General features: G+C 30.3%; 4 protein-coding genes across 4 annotated transcripts; 2 read left to right on the top strand and 2 right to left on the bottom strand.

Annotated features, from left to right (window-relative positions):
• Window positions 1-4,636: 4,636 nt before the first annotated feature.
• On the bottom strand, window positions 4,637-7,346 carry LOC106766488 (AP2-like ethylene-responsive transcription factor At1g16060). The gene is made up of 8 exons (XM_022782965.1): window positions 7,117-7,346; window positions 6,942-7,024; window positions 6,798-6,806; window positions 6,621-6,709; window positions 6,426-6,499; window positions 6,301-6,351; window positions 6,101-6,177; window positions 4,637-5,380 (listed from the first exon to the last, which is right to left on the bottom strand). The coding sequence occupies exons 1-8, from the start codon at window positions 7,284-7,286 to the stop codon at window positions 4,827-4,829; spliced, it is 1,107 nt and encodes a 368-aa protein (XP_022638686.1). The 5' UTR covers window positions 7,287-7,346; the 3' UTR covers window positions 4,637-4,826.
• Window positions 7,347-11,600: 4,254 nt separating this feature from the next.
• Window positions 11,601-14,262, top strand: LOC106765651 (heptahelical transmembrane protein 2). Its single transcript, XM_014650337.2, has 4 exons — window positions 11,601-11,964; window positions 12,069-12,143; window positions 12,261-12,330; window positions 13,450-14,262. Exons 1-4 carry the CDS (start codon window positions 11,750-11,752, stop codon window positions 14,125-14,127), a joined length of 1,038 nt encoding a protein of 345 aa, XP_014505823.1. The 5' UTR covers window positions 11,601-11,749; the 3' UTR covers window positions 14,128-14,262.
• A 962-nt stretch (window positions 14,263-15,224) lies between these two features.
• Window positions 15,225-15,953, bottom strand: LOC106767862. The gene is made up of 2 exons (XM_014652817.2): window positions 15,707-15,953; window positions 15,225-15,626 (listed from the first exon to the last, which is right to left on the bottom strand). The coding sequence occupies exons 1-2, from the start codon at window positions 15,922-15,924 to the stop codon at window positions 15,494-15,496; spliced, it is 351 nt and encodes a 116-aa protein (XP_014508303.1). The 5' UTR covers window positions 15,925-15,953; the 3' UTR covers window positions 15,225-15,493.
• A 4,250-nt stretch (window positions 15,954-20,203) lies between these two features.
• Window positions 20,204-23,050, top strand: LOC106767221 (nuclear pore complex protein NUP43). The gene is made up of 5 exons (XM_014652062.2): window positions 20,204-20,895; window positions 21,079-21,148; window positions 21,670-21,907; window positions 22,213-22,286; window positions 22,588-23,050. The coding sequence occupies exons 1-5, from the start codon at window positions 20,285-20,287 to the stop codon at window positions 22,639-22,641; spliced, it is 1,047 nt and encodes a 348-aa protein (XP_014507548.1). The 5' UTR covers window positions 20,204-20,284; the 3' UTR covers window positions 22,642-23,050.
• The last annotated feature ends 373 nt before the right edge of the window (window positions 23,051-23,423 follow it).

The raw sequence follows: 23,423 nt of genomic DNA, 5'->3' as shown, positions 1-23,423 counted from the left end.
TTTAAAATATATAATAACTTTTAGTATAAATTTAATAATATTATTTTATTATAATAATTATTATAGTTAATTTTTAAAGAACTTTACAAACAACTATTTATTTATTTGTCCATATATATATATATATATATATATATATATTCTAAAAGATAAGTCGTACATGTATTTTTTTTTTCTTACCATTTTTTTTGCTGAGAAAAAAAATAGAATGAAGCAAGTAAAAGTTACAAATCAAACAGTTCACAGTTTAAAACTGTTAACTATACTTTTAATAGAAAAAGTTTAGTTTAGTATAATTCAGTTTTTATAAAAATAATTCAGTTTATATAATATAAAATGGTATAGATTATCTAGAGTTTATTGTAACTAAGTTAATTATGCCCAGCCTTATTTACGAGTCCCACGATTGATTATTCTTTTTCACTTTATTTTTATTTTTATTTTACATTTATCTAATTATTATTTGATATTATTAATACAATTATATTTTCTTTTGTAATATTTGAAATTGAAAAAATAAAATTTGTATATTTTTTTGCATTTAAAACTTAATATTATGTTTTCTTTGTTATGTTTTTTTTAAATAATTAATTAATATTTGAAAAAATAAATGGACAAAAATGAGTATATTCATTTTTTTTTATAACTTAAAGTGTATGACATTTCTTAACAGCATTAAGGCTAAGTTATTAAAAGATATTACGATTTTTTTTTATAAAAATAAAATCTTAATAGATTATTTTTAAAAGTAAAATAAAGACTCAATTAAGTAAAATAAATAAATATAAAAATTAAAATAAATAAAATACTTAAATATAAATATCAGAAACCAACAAAATAACACAAATTTGGGTTTTACAATGTTCTATTTATGATCTTCAAAAATTAAATGAATAGATTTGGATCATTAAAAAAAAACACTAACCCAAAATGTTCAAAAAAATTTAATACATTAAGTTAAAAAGACTATAACCCTTCACTTTTAAAATTATGTTAAAATTATGAATAAAAATAAATTATACTTTTAAATTAAAATTTAAAAATTTAAATATATTTAACACCCAACGTAATATTAAATTCATTCAACATTTTTTATTTTGTTGGATATTCAATTTTATTGATTGATATGAAATGTAATTAAATTTAGAGAAAAATATAAATGGGTATCTAAAGTCGTCTTAGATCTATTGGACATTTTTATTTTTACATTTAAACTTAAAGATAATAAAAAAATATATTTGTAAATATTTAATAGTAAAATTTATGACAGAAAATATATAAATTCTGTTCATTTTCGTGGATGGTACTATCCAAGTGAAATTGTAAAGAATGATTTGCGATGATTGTTGTGTTCACTTCAAGTAATATGTATGGAAAGGAAAGGAAAGAATTGCGGGTTCCATTGAGTTTCTATCACCTGAAGTGCTGGAATTTAAAGGGAATTACGGAGAAATATCATGTTTGTTCTCTGTCAATTCTGTAATGACCAATTCTCTATGTTGAGACTTAAACAAGCAACACAATACTGTGAATTGTGAATATGTTGAAGCTACACCATCATTCTTATTCTATCTCTTACTTAATCTTATTTGAAATTTTCTTAATAATAATAAATAATAATAAAACAATAGTAATGATAATACAATTTTTTTTCATGTTAAAAATTAATTTTTATTTTTTTATAATAATTTTTACAATTATATATAATATTAACCATTACAATTTTATATTATTTTTACTACTAAAGATATTTTGATGATTTTCAATTTTTATCAATTAAATAATTTTTTTATCTATCACATCGGTCAAATTTTACATTAATTTTTACGAACTTTACTTCTAAATTAACTTTTATTTACCTACAAATCCACTCAAATAAACAACTATTAATTTCCTATCAAATCTTCTTAAATTCATTCGTTCGCCATCATCCAAATCCTTCCTTCAAAATAAACACACCCTACCCAATAAATCTAGGTAACTGGTATGAATATTATTAATAAATTTTGTTTAAGTATTTATTTTATTTCAATTAATTAAATAAAATTATTATTATTGAAAAAAATATTAATTACGGAAGAATTACTTAAAATTTCCTTTTTTATTTCTATTTTTTATTTAGATGTATGAAATTAAAATTAATTTGTAAAACAATAATTTTTTAAAATTTATATTTTAATGCAGTTTATTAAAATTTATTTTTGTACAAATACATAATTTATCTGTGTTAATATTGAGTAATTTGATTTGAATTATATTTAAAATTTTATTTTGTTATTTAGGTTTATATTTTAAATATTATTTTTAAATAATTTCATTTAACATTTTTAAAAATAAAATATAAATATTCCTTGTTATATTTATGGATACTCACTCAATGTATAAAAAACGGTAAAGACTTTTTAACAGATAGTCAGTACTTAAGAGGATGACCAACGAGATTGATTTTGTAATTAAACAAATAGCGGATAAACACTGCTTACGTATAATGCATTGTTATCCCTATAAAAATGAAAATCAAATAATTTTAGAAAAGTAATAAATAAAATTATTGAAATGTTTGATAATTTAGAGTTATATATCTGAGTTTAAACTTCAATTTGAAAGACTTGGTTAAATTTAAAGTTACCTCTTAACATTAATTTGAATTATGAGTTAGGATTTATATTACCTCTTAAAAAAATTTACTAATTTTGTGAGATTAATATAATCTAAGTATTATTCTTAAATTGAGTATATATTTGTTAAAATGAGTGCTTAATGGGTTTGGACCTTTGGTTATTTAAATTAGAAGCTAAATAAATAAACTTTAGTTGAAGAAATGATATTTCTATAGAAGGGCTATCACTTATACATCTGTATCTTAAATCACTGGTTTTCTTCTAGGACAATGATAGTTTGAGAACACTTTTTTAACAACTTTTTGACAATAGGATACGTGTCATCATTTTATTGGTCTGATTGAATTTATCTTTAAAAAAATATTTGAAACAGACCAATCATAGACTGCCATGTATGCGTTATCAAAAAGTTGTCAAAAAAGAGTTGTTAAAGAGATTTTTTCCTTTCTTCTGTTTCAATTATTTTATCCCTTGTGATGCATAGGTATAAGTAAGAAAAATATTAATTGACACACCTAAATTTTTTACATTCATCTGACACTATTTTTATTTATTATTTTTACTTTTTTTTCTTGAAAAATTACAAAATTTTTCAATTTTTAAACTATTTTATTTTTGTATTACGTGTGAAATGAATGTAAAAGTATATCATTAGTCCTGCAAGTAACTAGGCTTTGCTTTTCTGTAATGTTTGCTTCTTCTTTTCATTTTAATTGATAGAGAAGACAGGATCATAAATTATCGATGGGAATGTAAGTTAAAATCAATTCTTTACACCTATGAACTGAGATACAACTTTGGCCAGTTCTGTCATTTCTTTTCCTTTGAACAAATAACAGATAAGTTTGTTTTTCTTATAGCTAAAAGTTACGTTTAATTTCTTTATGCACTGAATCTTCTGTTGCTTTAATTTGAAACTAAGGCTTACTTACAAGGGTGCAATTGGGTATTCCAGTGGATTGTATATGCAGAATGGCATTGGAAGTCATGTTCCCCGGCTCAGCTGCAGCCACTGCAAAGGTTGTCCCGGACAAATGAATTATAGCTAAATTCATTTTTATCTATTCATTCATCATCATGTTTATGAACAGAAAAATCAGCAGAGCCACAAAACTTGTCTAACATCATGTTGTTGGTTACAGATTCAGCTCCATTTATTTTTTACCCCATCAATTCTTCTGAGCAAAGGTGCTATAATTGAATGCAATCATCAGATGCCAGCTGTTCCAGTCAGAACAAGCAGTGCTCTTACACTATCCTTATGGGGATGATAGTTGGCTATTACATGCCAAAATAAGATGCATTTGGATGATGTTTTTAGAGATCTGTTACAAAAAAATCTTCAGTAATTTTTTTTTTTGTGAGTTTTCAATTTTAGCCTGAAATGGTTGACACCATCCTTTTTTCTCGTGATTGTTAGTTTAATCTTGGTAAACATTACAGTGTGAAAGGATAAGTTGTAAGTACTTGCTAAAGTTTGATGAGCAGTTGGACCCAAATTTTATGAAAACAGGTTTTTGTCCTTCAGTAGTTTGAAAGAATGTCCTTCCACATATCAGTTTTCGTAATTGCGTAAACTCTTAAAAAAACTATAACATAAACGTTCAAACAAAGCTTATTCAAACTCACTTCAAGGACAAGCCAAAACTGTACATATTTAATTTCGTTTTACTCATATTTCAAATAAAGTAAATCTAACTTTTTCGCATGTTCAATTTGTTAATATCAACCATAAGATTTTATGTAATTAAAAGTAAAAATGGTTGTTTGTATATTCTAGAATATGTTGAGAAGTATCTATATATATAAAAATCCATAGATGATGAAGAATAAGTCATCCTAATCTTTTAAAAAAAAAAACTAAAGTTATTATATATTTAAGTATTTGCCAAAAACTCATTAATTGACTTAAATGTTAGTATTATTATAAAAAAAATTATTAATTGGTGGAATATAGTAAAAGAGTTATCAAAAACATGATTCAGATCCATTTCCGAAGGCAATTAACAGATAAATTTTTCATATTCACAGATAGAAAATAAGTTCACTTATTATAATATTTTTGTGACTGGTGATCCTCTTCGAAAACCTTAAACTTGACTGAAGATTCCAGAGTGGTCTTTAACACATATATAATGGACCAATTAAACAAATAAACAAACATATAATATTTTGTTGTCTGCATGCATTTATGTAAACTTTACTTCAACTCTGGAACTCGTCACAGTGGTAAAACGGCACAATGGAGCTGAACTCGTTGAACTTGAACATGAGATCATCCACTTCCTCATATCTGTTGGAATCTTCATACTCAAAGTACGTTTGAATGTGATCAGGAAACGCACACTGTGGCAACTCAGACTCCATCTGTGTCGACATATTGGCCACAGATGTCATCTCCATCATTTCCTTGAACTTTGATGACTGAAGCAGAAGCTCCAATGCTGACGTGGCACCTGCTGCACGTGGCTGATGTGTCACCGATGTCGCTTCTTCTACAACAGTATTCAGTGAATCCTGGTTGTGGAGGAAGCTTAGTTCTTGCTCTTGCTCTTGATCAGGGTTTGGGGTGAGGCTGCTGCTGGTGCAATTGTTATTCATGTCACTGAGATTAATGCTAATCTGGTCATTATTGTTGGTGTTGTTATTAGGCTTAAGCCACTTGATGTAACGGCTGAGATCGAAGTTGGTGACAGCATTGAGTCCACGGTATTCTATAGCTGCGAGGTCATAGGCCGTAGCAGCTTCTTCTTGGGTAGCTGTGATAATTATATACATAAATTAAAAAGATGACAGATTCAAGATTTTTATAATGATTGATATCATATCATCAATTTAAACTTTGTTTATTATAACGATAATGACATGTTATTGTATAGTGCGTAGCAGGAGAAGGTTAAGTTAACAAATCAGTTAAGAGTTGGTGGCTTTTCTGCCTGCCCCTATTGAATACTGCTGATAAATTCGCCATACATGACCCATGCAAACCCATGGCGTGGGAATAAGCTAATTAATTAAATAATAACCGAATTGAATGTGATGGACAAAACAGATTTATTCAAGTAATACTTCACTTCTGGATGGTTTTGGTTTACAAAACTGACTCTGAAAGTTCTCTCATTGAAGTTTCAAATGGTGATAATTTTATGCAGGATTGATCACTTATAGAGTTAGAGTTGTGGCACTTGTAGACAAAAATGAAAATAAAAGCTTCATCTTTGAGAAGTCAGACGTTAAATATTTATAATGATAATTACTAAGATTAAACTTTAATGATTTTTAATAAGATATATAAAATCCAAAGTTATCCAATGTTCTGCATTAATTAAGTGTTGCCACTGCATATATAAATACTAGAGAACAAACAACAAGGTAGTTACGTAAAGATCCAAAGCATTTTCGTGTATTAATTACGTACTAATGATATTGTAGTATTTTCTTATTATTTCATTGCTGGCTATTTTAGGTGATGAACGTACCGTAAGTTCCCAGATAAAGATATTTATTGCCAAAAACTTTGCCAATCCGAGCCTCCCACCGTCCATTGTGATGATGTCTGATCATAAGAAAAGTCACGAAAATTTGATTAACTATTATTAAGATGATCACTACCACCGATGCATGGTTGATCTCCAAGAGTAAATACGAAACATTAATGCATAATATATAATAAATATACCTTGCAACGCCTCTGTATTTAGAAATCCCCCGAGAGAAACCACTGCTTTTCCTGCGGTTTAATACTGAATAAGTTCTTCTGCATATGTAAGGAATAGTTTTTTTTCTGCAAAATCATGTTTTTACCTCCTCAGAGATCCAATATACTCTTCCCGTGATTGACCCTCCATTTCTTTCAGTTCGTTCAGATAGTTTGATAACTGCAATTGAAACACAAAAATTTAGTGTGTTTTGTTCTAAATTAATCCACACGCACCACGCATACATATATGTAATATGAAAAACCACAGAACATAGATTAATTAGAGTATAATTAAGTACCGGAAAATTAAGAATGGTATCTTGACCCCAGTATTTTAGTGCAGCTAGATCATAAGCATGTGCTGCTGCCACTTCATTGTCATAAGCACCTGAATTACAGAACCAATTTCTTAATATCCATGTAACCGAACATGCCGATTCTTTTTTAATCAATGTATAATCTAATAATACACGTACCAAGGTAAACTGTATGTGAAGAACCCGCACAAGATTGAGAACACAGCATGGAAGTAAATCACATTAAAAACATCAGCCAACTTCATCAAACATTAAAACTGCACATATAGATATGTAATTATAAGTATTAAAAGAGCATGAAACCTTGTCGTCCTTTTTTGTTCTGTGTTTCATTCCAGCAATGCTTGTCCCATAAATGAGCTTCGTAGCGACCAGTCCATCGGTGCCTGGAGATGAACACCCATTAAATGAAATTAGCTAATGATACGTAAAATTATTGGAATTGAACAAGTTGAGATCGAAGAACATATGTATTAACCTAGTGACTCCTCGGTATATGGAGCTGCGTTGAGGAGGGGAGTCTCTGGGGACACTTCTCCTTGTTCGTTTGACCTTGGTGGGGACAGTGTTGGTTGCATTAAGATTATTGGCAATGTTGGTTGCATTGTTTTTCTGGGTTCGAAGCTGTGAGTGTGATCTTTTGGCCATGGAAAAGGTTGCACCATGCAAGAGAAAAAGAAGAATAAGATATAGATGGATGGATGTTGATGATATTAATGGTTCATTAGAAAAAAATAAGTTTTATATATATATATATATATATATATATATATATATATATATATATATATATATAGAAATGTATGAATATGAAATATAAAAGTAGTGATTTGAAGTGTTTATAAAGGAATGGGGTAAAGGATGGGTTAGAATAGATTGTGCTGGCAAAGATGGGGAGAGCCGGCTCAAACATGGATGTTTCTGGCCGTCTGTAAAATCGGCTCTATGTTAAATTCTTTCCCTCTTGTCTTCACTCTCACTTTCTGCATGTCATGTACCTTTCAATACGTTTTCATATCTCTTTTATTTCTTAATATTATACTAACTTTATCCTTTCTTTTCTCTACCTTATTAATTAACACTTGTTATTTTCATTCCTCTATCTCTTCTCTTCTTTTATTTAGTTATATAAATCTAGCTTATAATAGTTTTTTAAAATTATGAATCCTCAATAATTAACTTTATATGGGTTTAATTTCTTACTTATACGTGCATGAACAAACATTTTAATTCTGTAATTTCTTTTTAAAAAAGTTACTTTTTTTAATATTTAAAATGTTTCTAAATTTGAGTTGTCAAAAGGTGCAAACAAAAAGAATCATGACATAGTGTTATATATGTTTAAGTGATTAGCCGGTTGAATATGCAGAGCTTAACCAAAGAGAGTGGTTTTGAAGCATATAAACATGCGTTGTTAGACCTAATGTTGCCCCATGTTAGGATGTAGGTGTAACTAAGTTATTTATTTGGGGTTTTATCGAAAGAGAAATATGAAATGTGTAATATAATACTAAGTTACCTAATGTTGTCTCCTTAGAGATGGAATTTAACAGAGAGCAGTTGCCCCATGTTAGCATGTAGGTGTAACTACCCCATGTGATGGATTAAAAGGGTGATGCAGTTTTTAGGTTTGTGGTGTTCCTCTTTTCCACCATTTTCTGAAAATGCGTGCTTTTTTCAAACTTTAATGTTTGTGGTAGCTGCCTAAGAATTAGATCATGGTTGAAGTAAGTAGTATTTGGTTCTTGTAATGGTAGATGGAGTGGCATGCATATTGCACTCAGATTTGCGTTTTACCACCCATAAAAAGATGTGCATTAATTAGTCATGCATCGCTGTTTAGTAGAAATTTGGTAAGCAAACCATAGCTCATTTTCAAACACTCACTCTCACTTCCACTCACTTAGACTCACCTAAGTTACACCTAATATACCAAACAACCCCTTTTTCACTCTCTTCTTCTTTCCTCTTTTTTACCCATCTTCATTTTCCTTTTCTCAATATTCTAAAAAATAGAGGATTTTCAATTTTATGTGTTAAATATCTTGTATTAAATTAAATTATAATATATAAATGGTGCAATTATCATTCATAAACTATAATTTTTAGGTTAAGTTAGATATAAATTTTAGATGATATAACTCGTTCTATTGAAGTTCTTCTAGGATATTATATTATATTCAATGATTAGATTTCTCTTAGACTATTATAAATATTTAATCTTATGTTGGTAATGTTGTTGGAAAAAAAAAATGAAAGAATACTGATGAAAAAATTTGGGAGAAATGATGAAATTCGTTGTTGATAAATGATTGTCACACAAATTTCAATTAATTGCATACTATCCTTCTATTACATATAATATACCTCACAAAACTATCTTGTACTTATTTGTAATAATATCTTTTTCTCTCACTCTAGCTACTTTACAACTTAGAAAGTGAAATATTTATATTAGTCTAAGAAGAATTAAGACACGTAATAAATATAGTTATCATCTTAAATTTAAGCATATGAATTAGTTAATTGTGTAGGCTCCTTTGACTTCTTATATTAAAAGTAGCTGAATTTATTCGACACGGCTCTGTTAACATGACCAATTAAAAAATACAACGAAATATAATATACAAGTGAATTTACAAATTGATTTTGTGATGTTAAATATTAAAAATTTAATGATAGAAATCACGTAGGTAACAAATTAAAACGAAACAAAAATATAATCTTGATTATTCATTTGTGAAATACTATTACGCCAGATTTTTATTTTAAAATATCTTTTAAAAGTGAAAACATCAACTCTAAAAAAGAAACCTTCGGTTTTTTCTTCTTGCACCTTCCTTTTTTTCTTCCTGCACTCCCATATTTAAATTATAATAAAACCCCTAAAATAATCTTCAGTACCTCCTTCCATGTGCGCCGCATTTCCTCCATCTTCATCTTCAAGCTTCTTCATACACCAAACAATCCGTCTGCACCCGCAGCTCCCTCCATCACCAAGCTTCAGTTCACCCATGTCTACTCTCCCTCCGTCTCAAACCAATCACCAGAACCGCAAATTGGAATATATTGATGTGTTCTGGATCCGAAAATTATACCTGAGTTATGATTTGTTCATTCTGAAATACATTTCCAAATTCCAAAATGCATATTGGATTAACCAATCTAAAAATTAAAATCTGAGTTTCAGATTAAACGATTTGGAATGTATTGACAATCCAAAAATATATTTAAGATTTACCAATCTGAAAATCATATATAAATTTGAAATTAAACAATCCAAAATATAGTTTTCAATTGATCGATGCGAAACGCAATTCTATCGTTTCGGATTACCCAATCTAAATCTGTGCTCAACTTTAAATGTCAATCCGTAACATTTTTTTCAATCCGGCAACCTGCAACAGATTCGGTGCTGAACGAGCGTGGTGTCGTTGTCATGGCTCGCCATGAGTAATAAGCTTACTGGCCAGGAGGTGCATGCTTGAGCCCTTCCATGATAGACATCGTTGCTCCGTTGTTGACCGGCCGTGGACCTAGTTCTCGCCGGCGAAGAAGCCTCCCGCGTGAAAAAAGAGAGGAAGAAGAGACTGTGTGGGCAGCAACACTTCCAACAACTTCTTTGCTTCTCCAATGGTTCCTTACAACCACCCCTCCCTCCCTCCTGCGGCAACTCCGGCGTCCTCTTCGTCTAGGCGTCGAGGTGATGCATGCTCAGTTTGAAAATGGCGTGGAGGTAGTGGATCTTGTGGAGCTGTTGGGTGGCGAGGTTGCAGTGTTGATTTTGCCGGAGGCAATGGCGGCCTAGAGGGGCTTCTCCTTGGTTCTCTCGTTGGCTCCGTCGGAGTTGCAGGTTACTGGCGCTGCTGAATAAGAAGAAAGAAAGAAGAAGAAATTAGATTTAAGGTTTTTATTATATTTTAATCAAGGGTGAAGTGGGATATTAGAATTTATGGAGGTGCAGGAAGAAATTACCAAAACCATTACACACTGCAATTATTAAAGCCCAAAAGGAAAGCCTGTAAGGGCGTCAGAACCAATAAGAAGAAGCCCAACACAACATGAGCCATCTCACTAATGGTACTGCTAACCACGTTTAACAGTTTTTGTGTTACCAAATGATGTGACATGACAAGAAGAAGAAAATGGTAAAACAATGTCAAGTTTTCAAAGATATCCATATCAGTTGCCAACTTCTTTTAACACCTTCTTGTTAGGGTGCATGTGGTCGAGATTAAAAAAAAAAAATGAATAAAAGAAAACTAATAAAGTAGATACAAATACACCACAAGTAAAATAAAAATCAAAGTTATTTAAATTAAACAACTAAAAGTAAAAAGGTTTAAATGAAAATGATTGAAAAAACAAAATGGAAATATATTAACGAGCCTTATTATATTTTAACTTTATTTTCATTTAATCAAATAATCTATAACTTAAGTTTCTTTATCCACCTCTTTACTTCTATATCAACCCACGAGACATAAAAATTTAACCTAATATTCTTCATAAAAGAAATTTTAAAAACACGGTAAAGATCTTTATAGATATTTTTTTTATAATAAATTGATTTTATAGAGTAAAGATCCATACATTTACGTGTTATTTTTGCTAAACTATAATAAGAGTTTATCATATTTTTTATTCGTAAAGTTAGTATGGGAAAGCTTTTATTTCATGATTTTAATAATTAATCTTATCCTATATATTCAAAAGCGTATCATTCTAATAACCTTCATATTTTAAATTGTTTAAGTATTTTCACCATTTAAAAAATAGACACTTTTAATTCCACCACTAATTTACCCTAACAAGTTTATTATATTTTATTTTCATACAAATTATTTTTCTAAAACATATTTGATTGATTATAATGCAAGAAATATGTCTATATAAATTCAAAATAAATTATAAATATTTTTTTTATCTGGTTCTAAAGTAAGAATGAATACAGGTTAATACTTCATTTTATAGATTGTTTAGTACTATTCTAGAAAACGTGAACACCACAGGAATCAAAGATATTGTAGAGTGAAGTGCCTCTGAAGGGGCAAAGAGTATAATAGGTCTAACCCAGAGCGAAGAATCGCCGGCGAAGGTGCACGATAAGGATGAAAAGCCTTCGCCGGAGCGGCAACAAGAAACACGGCAAAATCATGCCAGCGAAATCGAAGCGATTCGAACGGCGATTGGTGAAGTTCGAGGAGCTTCCGGAGTACTTAAAGGATAGCGAGTTCATATTGGACCATTACCGCTCCGAATGGCCCGTGAAGGAAGCCTTGTGGAGCATCTTCGCATGGCACAACGAAACCCTAAACATTTGGACGTACGTGACCATTTCAATTCCACCACTCTTTCCGTAAACATTTCAATTTTAGCGCGATTGTTCCATTTGCTTGATGCTTAATTTCTCGCGCTTGCTGACTGCAGGCATGTAGGAGGCTTTCTTATATTTGCCATGTTGGCGGCTATGAGCACCACCACGGAGATCTGGAATTGGCTCAGGTATGCTAAACGCAGGATCGCCGAGTCGTTTTTGATGTTTCTGTATAGTGTTAATTCGCTAGGAGAGTGAATGAATGAATGAACTGATGTTGTGTGAATGTGAGATGGGACCGCCAGATCCTTCACTGCGCTCGGATCCCAGACGATGGCGGCGGAGATTAATAGCTCTGACAGTGACGCATTATCGGTAACGTTTTTGAAGTTCATCTTAAATTTTTTTCATATAATAATGGTTAATAGTGACAGTGATTATTAATTTTTTGTATTGCAAAATTAATTTCAGAAAGTTTATTGTTTGATAAAACAATGTTACAAATTAAATTAGTTGAAAGTGTCTGCGGTGACCTTTCTGATCAAGAAAGAAAGGTAGACATGGAATATTTTATGCATATAAATTGAAAAACAATGCTAGAAGCACCTATTGTATTTTTCCCGATTCAAAATCTCCAAACAAATATTCTATTAATCTTCCTATTTAAGGCAATATTAAGTGTCTTTTATGTTTAACATTAAATGCATTTACTTTATCTTTTAAAGAAATTAAGAAGATATGACAAAGATTGTACAGTAACATTTAGGACAAATCTTACATATTTACTGAGAAAATCAAACTTTGATTAGAAACAACACCATCCATACCTACCCAACTCTATCAATTTTCTTCTGACATTAATCGTGGCATAATTATCTATGATTGATTTTGTTACTTCTGGTCTACTCTTCAACTATTAAGAAAACTATGATCTTGGTGTAATTCTTAATTTTGTATACCTTATATTTATTTTTATTTTGGTTCAATTGAATCTTTTAAACCCAAAATATTCATTTAAAATACTATCAGAAAATAATTTAACCCATTAAAATATAGAATAAAAGAAATAAACATGTGCAAAAATTTAGAATCATATAAAAATTGTGAATTTTAAAAAAATCCAGGAACTAAAATGGCAGAAAAAATTGGAGAACAAAGTAGGAATCAGTAATGAAACAGAGTGCTAAGATTACAGTTTAGCTTCACTTGAGTTTTTTACATTATCTATTAAAGTTTAAGCATCACTTCTTTAATGGTTTCGCATCCTCATCCCCTTTTAGATTTTCACCACAATCTTTTATATAGCATTATAGAGGATAATGTTATCTTACTCATCCTATTGTAGAGAATGTTATAATCATATTTTGTAGATTGTACTTTGCTAATTATCTTGACGGACAATGTGGGCCCCTTAATATAATATAAGTAATATAAGTAAGAGCTCATTAGCTATTCTACCTATTGTTTGTTTTGTTTTTCTGTTATGTTTTTCAGGATTTGCATTTTAGACAAGTTATGGACCCATCCATCCTTGGTGGGATGAGAGGATTTGGGGTGGCGACAATTCCTCGATGGCCATGGTTCGTTTTCTTAGCCGGAGGAATGGGCTGCCTAGCTTGCAGCTCTCTTTCCCATCTTCTGGCCTGCCACTCTAAAGACTTTAACCTATTCTTCTGGCGTTTAGATTATGCTGGGATCTCTGTTATGATTGTGTGTTCCTTCTTTGCTCCTATTTACTATGCTTTCTTCTGCAATCCTTACTCAAGGTTATTTTATTTGGCGTCAATATCTCTGCTTGGAGTTCTTGCCATCATTACCCTGCTTGCACCTTCACTTTCTACCCCTCGGTTCCGACCCCTCAGAGCCACCTTATTCCTTTCCATGGGCTTTTCAGGTGTCATTCCGGCAGCTCATGCTGTTATCCTGTACTGGGGTCAGCCCCATATATTTGTTGCACTTGGATATGAGCTTGCTATGGCCATTCTATATGCCACTGGAGCAGGGTTTTATGTTTCTAGAATACCAGAACGATGGAAGCCTGGAGCATTTGACATCGCAGGCCAAAGCCATCAAATTTTTCATGTCTTTGTTGTTCTCGGCGCACTTGCCCATAGTGTTGCCACACTAGTCATATTGGATTTCCGACTGAGATTACCTACTTGTGCGGATTAGCCAATTAAATAATACATACATGTCTTAGAACACTTGAAAGGGATATTATATCAGTTTCCTATTACATGCATTGTCATATTATTGGAGTGAGATTTGTAACACAGATCAATCAGAATCTTTAAATTCTTTTTTTTACTTCCATTTTTTATTAACGAAAATAACCTTTCATTTTATATTTGTTTGGCCTATTAAGATATTGATTTAGATGATTAGTTGAAAAGAAGATATCATATTATGAATCTTCTATACGAAAAATGATATATTAAATATGTTTTTAATTTTTATATTTTGATTCGAAATTCAATTTCATCTTTATTTTAAATTTTCTAAACTTTAGAAATGAATAAATATAATTATCACAATTTAATTATTTTTTAAATTCTTTTTATGTGCCAAATAGCTTTTTATATTAACTTTTGAGTTATTTATACACTTTTCAACTTAAATATCATTTCGAGATGTCATTTAACACATAAAAGAAATAGTATTATTAAGTTAAGAAATCTATATTTATTTATTTTTAAAGTTTGAAAAAAAATATAGCAAAATTTAAAATAAAACAATTTTTAATTTTATGTTTAAATTTATATATACTATAAATATATTTAACAAAAAGAGAATCTTACCAATTTGCTAATGATATGTTTGAGACTTTAGAGCACGATAAAGTATATTTAGATAAGTTTCGCAAGAAAATCTATAAATAATTCTAATTATTATTTACTAAAATTCAATTTAGTAGGGAAAACAATTTATTTTACTCGATGAAGTTTTGTCATAACTAATTTGATTTTTTTTTTTCAAAAACATATATTAAATAGATATTAATTTTATTATAACATTTAAAACATGCAAAGCTTGTGAATTTTTCTTAATAACATGTAAAAGAGATAACTCATATATGCAAATTTTAGTCTTAAGAAACACTTATTTTATTTTTATTTAATCATATATGGATTTTTAAATAAATTTTAACATTGTACACTTTTTAAACTAACTCTATTTTTGATATCTCACTTCGTCCTTGACAATACAAACATGGACATTAACATTTGCTAAAGAGAAATAACCACTAAACTAATATTATAGACTAAATCTAACTTCAATGACATCTAGAAAATTTTATTTAAATCTAGGAACTGATATAACAACACCCATCAACTCCCAAGTGATCATACAATTTTTTTTTTCAATTATTTCCATTAGATCATTCAAGTAACATCCTTTCAAACCCTTTAACATTTCTGGATTGAGCTTATTCATATCCTAAGTATGATCTAAGACTTATAAGAGGAAAAATAGCAGCCCATCAATTCCATGTTCACAAGATTTTCAACCAAATTCACACTTCATTCGGTTGAAAAATTCAAGAATCTGTGTCTGTTGGCAGAAAAAAAACAAGAAAAATACACAAGGGAACAACAAGAAAAGCTGCAACCTTAAGCAATTCCTCACTTTCTGATGTTATTACTCCGATTCTCGACCAATCACCGCTGTACCTGAAACAACATACATTTGTGCACTTCCATGAATTAAAAGACTCAACCGGAAAGAAAAGAAAGCATCCTAACTAACTAACCCGGCATCAATGAACCCCAATCCAAACACTCCAATGGCAGCGCGAGCGATATTTGACTTGGAAATCTTCAGAGGGGAAAAGGGTATCTGTTGGAGCTTATCATTATCGTCAAAATCCTTCCTTTTAGCCAGCGTGGCTCCAAACCTTCTTCCAATCTTTTTCAGAGGAACATAGTAATTGAAGCCCAAAACACCACACCTAATTCCAGTGCCTACCATTTCCTCTTATCCATTGCCTTTTCACAGCAAACAAACTATGTTAGTTTTAAGTCACCCAAACACAGAAGGGTAGCTTCGTAATTTTCATTTAAGGTAAACCAACCTACACCAGTTGGACTGAATATAATTTTTATTTAATGTGTAATTTTTTTAGAGGGAGTGATAATTATGTTTAGTTTTTTTTTCACTCGTTTTATTTTATGGAGAGAAAAAAATGATCCTAATTTTTATTTTTATTTTATAGAATTAATTAATTATTAACTGTCCTTCATTTATTATAGTTCAGAAAATAAAAACACATAGTAGATAAACTGATTAGTACATACAACTTTGAGTATTGTTTGTGTTTGTTTGTGATTATGGATTATAGATTTCTAAATAAAAATAGGTGTCGAAGATGTACTAACTCTGAAGGGATTTGTAGAGGTAAACTTGAGGGGATAAGTTTTCTTGAATCCTTTTGAGTATAGAGAATACAAGAAAAGGTCATATCATTTTATGCTTAATTACAAAAATAATTTTTTGTTTTTTCTTTTTTACTTCCCATGTCCAAGTTATGTATTTAGAATAATAATTCACCTTTCATAATAATAGTAATAATTATTATAATTATAATATTTTTTAATTAATAACTTATCCACAATTTTATTTAAACTTAATTTATATCAATCTAATTTTATTTCTATATAATTTGATCATTTTTGTTTTTCTTTATTTCAAAAGAATAACTCACATTTCAATTTTAATATAATGTATATTTGTTATATTTTATTTTAACTTATTTTTAATTTATTTACCTTAGTTTAAGAGTGACCTTCCTGTCAAGAGTAAAAGTTCAAATTTATTTAATTTAATCTGTTTGTCTTATTGTAAGGGTATCCTTCATTCTAGGAATAATTAATCAGGTTTGATTAAATTTAAAAGGTTTATGTTATTAAGCCATCGTTAATGATTACTTTAACCCAATGACAACATTCATCCTAAATAAATCTTTGCTTTACATATATGTACAAACTTATATTAGTTCATAATTCAAAATTTTGTAGATTCTTTAGTCTATCGATTAGAGAGTAAGGTGTTTGTGGTCTATTTAAGATAGTAATTCCTAGTTTTTAAGGTCTTGTTCACTTGAGTGGATTTGGAAGAGAGTAATTGAGAGGATTTGAAAATAAATTTTTTTGTTGTTTATTTAAATAGATTTGGAGACAAGTGAGAGTGGATTTGGAAGTAAATTTTTTTAATTTGTCACATAAATTAAATCCTACACTAATTCTTAAAAACTTTACTTTCAAATCTACTGTCGTTTATCTCCAAATTCATTCAAATAAACAAAAAAAAAGCCTTCAAATCCTCTCAAATCCACTTACTTGAACAAGGCCTAGACGAGTGCAAGAAATTGATAATAGGGTGTTGCTTCCTTCACCCCCCAAATGGGTCCTGCACCTCCTCACTATTTTAATTTATTTCAAAAATATTCTACACCTCTCCACTATTTTCTTTTTATTCCAAAAATACCCTACACCTCCCTACTATCCTTACCCATCTTTTTCTCTCTACATTAATAGAGCATTTACATGGCTCATATTTGAATTTGTGATATATTACAAAATATAAAATTAAGAGGAAACTTCAATATTAGTACTTCCACCATTTTCATTTTATAAGATTAAAAGTTAGATGCAAATACAAAATAATAAACATAATAATATTAATAGTAAATAATGATATATTATTATTCTTATATACTAACTTTATAATGACGAAATAACTAAATAAATTCTAACTTTTTAACAAATAACTTTTTTTTATATTTTAAGTATTTAATAATATTTTTATATTATTTATCTAATAAATTAAATATTTTATTCAAATTATTTTAGTCAAACATGACGGTGAGTTAAAACATAATATAATGTAAAAAATTATAGATATTATATGTAAAAGAAACATACATATATATAAACATTTTTCTAGAAATTTATAACAAAATTTTACCATTTATTAAGTAATTTGAAACGAAAAAAAATATATTCAACAGTGAAAATAAGATTGAATCAAAGAAAATATATCACAGGTTCAAATTTGAGTCATATAAATGCTTCATTAATGAGCCATGTAAATGCTCCATTAATGTAGAGAGAGAAAGAAAGAAAGAAAGAGAAAGACTGTTAAAGATAGTGAGGAGGTGTAGGGTATTTTTGGAATAAAAAAATAGTGGGGAGGTATAGAATATTTTTGAAATAAATTAAAATAATAGAGAGGTGCAAGATCCACTTGGGGAGGTGGAGGGAACAACACCCTTGAAAATATTTGAGTTTAAAAATTAGGCTTGGAGTCCACTTTAAAACAATAAAGCCTAATAATAGTATTACTACCTCATTACTCTTAAGCATTACACTCAAAAATAACAACTTCAATCTTTGTAAATAAACCAATGTAATATCATTAAATGGGAGATAGATATTAGGATAAGATGATATTATTCTAATTTTAACAATTAAAACACTTTTTAAATCTAAGTTTAAATATTATTTGGTATTTATATTTGGCTAGTTTTTCAATGTGGTTCTCACTTTTTTTTTTTAACATTCAATTAGGCCTCTATTTTTGTCAATTTTTTTTTTCACTAGGATATTTAAATTGTTAACAGACTAGTGTACATGGCTATACTCTTTACATGACGAGTATTATTTTTTCTTAGGTGACTTGATATGTGTTGCGCGAGTTTTATTTCTTTTCAATTGAAGGTTGCATTGAAAGTGAGTGAAAATAGTTTTTATGGTTTCAAATTGAACAAAATATGAGTTGATGGGCTTTTCAAATTTCGACAACGTTGTTTTTCGGTAAGCACAATGTAGTAAATTATAGATATATTTTGTTAAAATTTTTGTCATTCTTAATTGTCATCTCATTACAATTGCAAATGGATTAATCACATTCTCCTTGAACCACCATCATGTAAAAAAAAAAGACAATTTTACTACTCTCAACTCTTATAAAGAAAGAAGATTAGGAGAGACACATATGCCTCATGAAGCAACAAACACAATTTCATGAGAAGGAGTTTGCAAAATCACTTTTTAGGCCACAATATACGTAGTTCATTTTCCAAACATTTTTCCCCTTTTTATCCCCAGTATGGATTTCAAAATATGATAAACATACCATATTTCTTACACCACTTTCAATTAAGCCTTCGATTTTTTTTTAAAAAAAATCACATAACAAGTCACCTAAGTAAAAAATAGTCTGAACATACAAAGAGTGTCACCATGTACATTCTTTCGTTAACAATTAAAATGCAAAAAAAAAAAAAAATTGAATAAAATTGACCAAAATAAAGATATAATGGAATGTATAAAAAAACCACATTTAACACTAGACGAAAATATATATTATAATAATATCTAAACCTAGATTTGAAAGGTATTCTAATAGTTAAAATTAGAAAAATATAATTGTATCCTAATGTTTGTCTCTCCTTTAATAATAGTATATAAGTTTATTTATAAAGATTGAAGTAGTTATTTTTCACTCTAATCCTTAAGAATAGTGGGATAGTGACATTATTATTAGGTTTTATTGTTTTAAGCGGACTCCAAACCGAATATTTAAATCTAAATATTATCAACTTTTTACACTTGTTTAAAAGCAATAAATTTCCTTGGACAAACCACAACCCTAAGCTCAAGTAAGGCAAAAAGCTATCAAATTTTAAATCATGAACTAATACAAGTTTCCATATATTAATTACATACAACAAAGATTTATTTAGCATTAAAGATGTCATTGCAATAAAGCAAACATTAGCACCGACTCAATGACACAAATTAGATGAAAACAAAGATCAAAATAATATTTAAATCTTAAATTTATCAAACTCTTCACATAATTTACAAACTTAATAAATATTGTTTTTAAATCCATTCGTTTTTTTTGTTATCTTCGTAATTTCACCTTAACATCTCTTTTTTCTTAAATATATTATCATAAATTTGTATTTAAAGACAAACTCCCCACTAAACTTATAAAATGATGAGAAAGTAAAATTTGTTTTCGTGTTATTTATTTAATATTTGAAAAAAAAATATTTTAATTACTATTTTACAAAAGCAACAAAATATTAAATAATTTTTAGGTCAACAACCATTTATTAAAGAATATTTATTGCATAATAGAAGAAAACATATAAAAAATTGCATAATAGATTTTATAGAAAATATAAAATATGAATTATGTTTCTTAATTTTTGTCTAAAGTATTAGTTTGTCATAGAAGAAAACTAAACATAAAATAATTTGGCACCGTTGGGGTTTTGAACCCTGCGTGTAGTTGTTGCAGTTGCAGAGAAACCCTGGCAATGGCAGCTACGGCAATGCACAAGTTCCCCCAAGACCAATACGTAGACGCAGTTCGTTGGCTTCCTCAATTATCTCCGTTAGATCGATTTGCAGTTCTTGCTCTATTTGATTTTGATTCCGATGCTTCATCTATCCAAATCCACTCTCTCACCCCAAATCCCTTCTCCCTCCAACCCCAATTCTCGTGGTCCTCGCCTTCCCGCATTTCCTCTCTCAAGACCTCGCTCTTCCTTCAGAAACCCCTCATTGTCGCTTCCACCGCCGCCGGTTCTCTTCACTTCCTCTTCGCGGATTCCTCGGACGCCTCGTTCGACTCCGAGGTATCGCTTCCCGAGGGTACGCTTCATTCCGTCCCTGCTTCTTCCGTCGACCTAATGGACGGTGGCGTCGAGTGCGTCACCGCCGGGGAGGATGGGAAGATCAACTTGGTTGGTGTTGGGGAGTCGAATTTGAGTTGCCGGAGGTTGTTTGATAGCGGCGGCTTGGTATCTTACACGGCGGCGAGGTGGGCCTCGTCGGTGGAATTTGCTACCGGTGGGTACGGCTTCAGCCTTCAGTGGTGGGATCAACGGAAACCGGGAGGTCCGGTTTCTAATTTTAAGGGTAACTGGTAAGAGAAAAATGTTACGGCAGTGAAAGCGCATTTATTTGGATGCCATGTCTCTCTTGAAATGTGGCATTTTTGAATTCCAATTGTTACACTTCTATATCGGCTAGATGTGCGCGTGATGATATAGAAGTTTATTACTGTGTTAGAAATCTGCTGATGGTTGCCCTGTAATTATGTTTGCAGGGATAAAAAATTGAGTTCAGGAATTGTGCACTCCATTGACATTCATCCGTCACGAAAACACACCTGTCTGGTAAGATGCGTGTATTCCATTTGTTATTTTTGTGGATTTGATCATAGGATGGATAATAAATACATGCCTCTTTGTGAACGTTCATGCAAAGAGCTGGGAGCATTGTCTCCTCGGTTTTTAGATTTTATATTTTTTCCCATCGATGGCTGATGTTGGTACTTCTTCATGCTCAGCAGTAGACTACTAGTTGAACGAATACAAGTATTACACTGCTAAAGTTTAAATTATGAATGTTGCATTATGCCGGGAGAACTAAAATGCACTTCTATGGTGTGTTGGTAATGTGCTTTATCTGCGATTGGACAAAATTTAGGGGTGGTTTAATGACATTATGGGAGCTGTTGTCTGTCTTTCATTTCTGCATTAACGACTGCTCTGACATAAATGAATAAAAGAATGAATGATAGTTGATTTCTTGTATCAGATTTTAATAAATTAAACTGGTGGTTTCGAACCTTAGAGATGCGTAGTTCTTTTTCTTGTATGCTGCTGACATTTCTGGGATTATAATATATGCTCAGGCTGGTGGCTCCTTGGGTACTGTTTTTGCCTGGGATCTTAGGTGGCAGCAACAACCAATTATACTTTCTGGTGCTGGGGCTGGGACTGGAGCCGGCAACACTATGATCCAGTCAATATGTGAAAGCGAGGTTTGGGAGGTACAGTATGACCGTTGCATAAAATCAAACACTTCATCAACCCGGATCTTACCTTCCATGATCTGCTCGGAGGATGGAATTCTCGCAGTGATTGAGCAAGGTATGTTCATTGGAATTTGCAAAATTCTAATGTGCAATTTACGGTCTTAATGTTCTTTTTTTAGGAAAACAGTTTATTTTGTTGTTAATGTTCTTTTTTCATAACTTGTATTTTTTTTAATTACCAAAATATCATCGCATTTTCGTTTTGTTTTCTGTTTTCTAATATTTGTATAGGAAATGGTAAAAATGAAGTGCCCTTTTTGCAATTAAAGCTAAGCTAACGTTTTTCCAAATCAAACAGCTTTTGAATATACTCAAATGGTGGGATTGATTTGGTGCTTCTGTGGCGTCTTTATTGTATAGGTGAGGAACCTGTTGAGCTTCTAGCCGAAGCTTGTGCAATCAACAGCTTTGATATTGATCGACATAATCCATCGGTAAGTGGCTGGCAGCTAATACTCTTTGCATTACTATTATGACGGAATTATTTTGTTGTTGCTTTTTAGCTCTTAATTTTTCGTTTCTTAAAAACAGATCAAGTGTGCTTGTTTCTTCGTTGTCACACTTATCCTTGGTTGCTAGGAAAGTGAGAAACTCCAAGGATTTTTTAAATGGAGAAACAAACGCACTGTAAATAGGTTTTTGTTTACGTTAATAAAATAGAAATGGTAGAAAGAGAAAGTAAGTAAAAGATGAAAGTTGTAACTTCCTTTCTGATGGTATACGACTACTATGCAGGATGTGATATGTAGTTTAGAATGGGAAGCAGTGGCCATATTGACAAGACAATAACATTCAGAGTTTCTACCATTTGGTGGCTTTAATTTCAGAATGGATAAAATTGCAACTGATACAAAGGAGTGGAGCTTTTAACGGACTATTTTTCCTTTTTATGCATTCCGCAATGTTCTATTCCTTTTGTAAAGCCATTTGCACGCAAATGGATTTTGGGATTGTACACTATGTAGCATGCGAAAAGTGACTCAAAGGGGGCACATTCTACCATTTCCTACTACCTAACACCCGAATTACCTAAAGTGCATTCCCTTGTTAATGTGAACACGAGGATTCATTTTTTTTAATTTATGTTTAGAAGAAAGAAGAAAACGAAAAGAATTGAGGAAGATATTTTCATTTTTTTTCTTGTTAATCCTCTACCAAGGAATTGAAATTGATGTGAAGCCCTCCATTTTCAGCACCATCTCTTCCTTTTTAATCCATATCGGCTGCAACAAACAAACCAATAAATTAAGGTAAATTCGTGATAGCAGCTATATGTTACAAATTACATGTATTTGTTAAATTCTAAATGAATGAAAGTCATAAAGTTAATTATTGTATAGCTAACTTTTGCGTACTTCAATGCAGTGAATTAATTAGGTATTTCATTTTTAACTGGAAGCGACATTGTGATTATGCAATATATATTTATTGAATTCTATATGTAATAAGAATATTGATGATACACAGTGTTAGTCTTGTTTTCTTAGTTTTATCTAAGAATTATGGAATATATATTTTTAATTTAATATTTTTAGTATTTTTTAGATCTTTCAAATTCTAAGAGTATATTA

Source organism: Vigna radiata, chromosome 7, assembly GCF_000741045.1.
Source record: "Vigna radiata var. radiata cultivar VC1973A chromosome 7, Vradiata_ver6, whole genome shotgun sequence".
Lineage (NCBI taxonomy): Eukaryota > Viridiplantae > Streptophyta > Magnoliopsida > Fabales > Fabaceae > Vigna > Vigna radiata.
Note: the sequence above shows the minus strand (reverse complement) of the source record. Positions and strands in the feature narration are given on the sequence as shown.

Coding starts and splice junctions, on each gene's coding strand:
- LOC106766488 (XM_022782965.1), bottom strand. CDS start 7,286: ATGGCCAAAAGATCACACTCACAGCTTCGAACCCAGAAAAACAATGCA. Junction 6,500..6,620: donor ATACCATTCTTAATTTTCCG/GTACTTAATTAT, acceptor TTTCAATTGCAG/TTATCAAACTATCTGAACGA. Junction 5,381..6,100: donor TCTTTATCTGGGAACTTACG/GTACGTTCATCA, acceptor TAATTATCACAG/CTACCCAAGAAGAAGCTGCT.
- LOC106765651 (XM_014650337.2), top strand. CDS start 11,750: ATGAAAAGCCTTCGCCGGAGCGGCAACAAGAAACACGGCAAAATCATG. Junction 11,965..12,068: donor GAAACCCTAAACATTTGGAC/GTACGTGACCAT, acceptor TGCTGACTGCAG/GCATGTAGGAGGCTTTCTTA. Junction 12,144..12,260: donor GAGATCTGGAATTGGCTCAG/GTATGCTAAACG, acceptor TGGGACCGCCAG/ATCCTTCACTGCGCTCGGAT.
- LOC106767862 (XM_014652817.2), bottom strand. CDS start 15,924: ATGGTAGGCACTGGAATTAGGTGTGGTGTTTTGGGCTTCAATTACTAT. Junction 15,627..15,706: donor TTGGGGTTCATTGATGCCGG/GTTAGTTAGTTA, acceptor ATGTTGTTTCAG/GTACAGCGGTGATTGGTCGA.
- LOC106767221 (XM_014652062.2), top strand. CDS start 20,285: ATGGCAGCTACGGCAATGCACAAGTTCCCCCAAGACCAATACGTAGAC. Junction 20,896..21,078: donor TCTAATTTTAAGGGTAACTG/GTAAGAGAAAAA, acceptor TTATGTTTGCAG/GGATAAAAAATTGAGTTCAG. Junction 21,149..21,669: donor CACGAAAACACACCTGTCTG/GTAAGATGCGTG, acceptor ATATATGCTCAG/GCTGGTGGCTCCTTGGGTAC.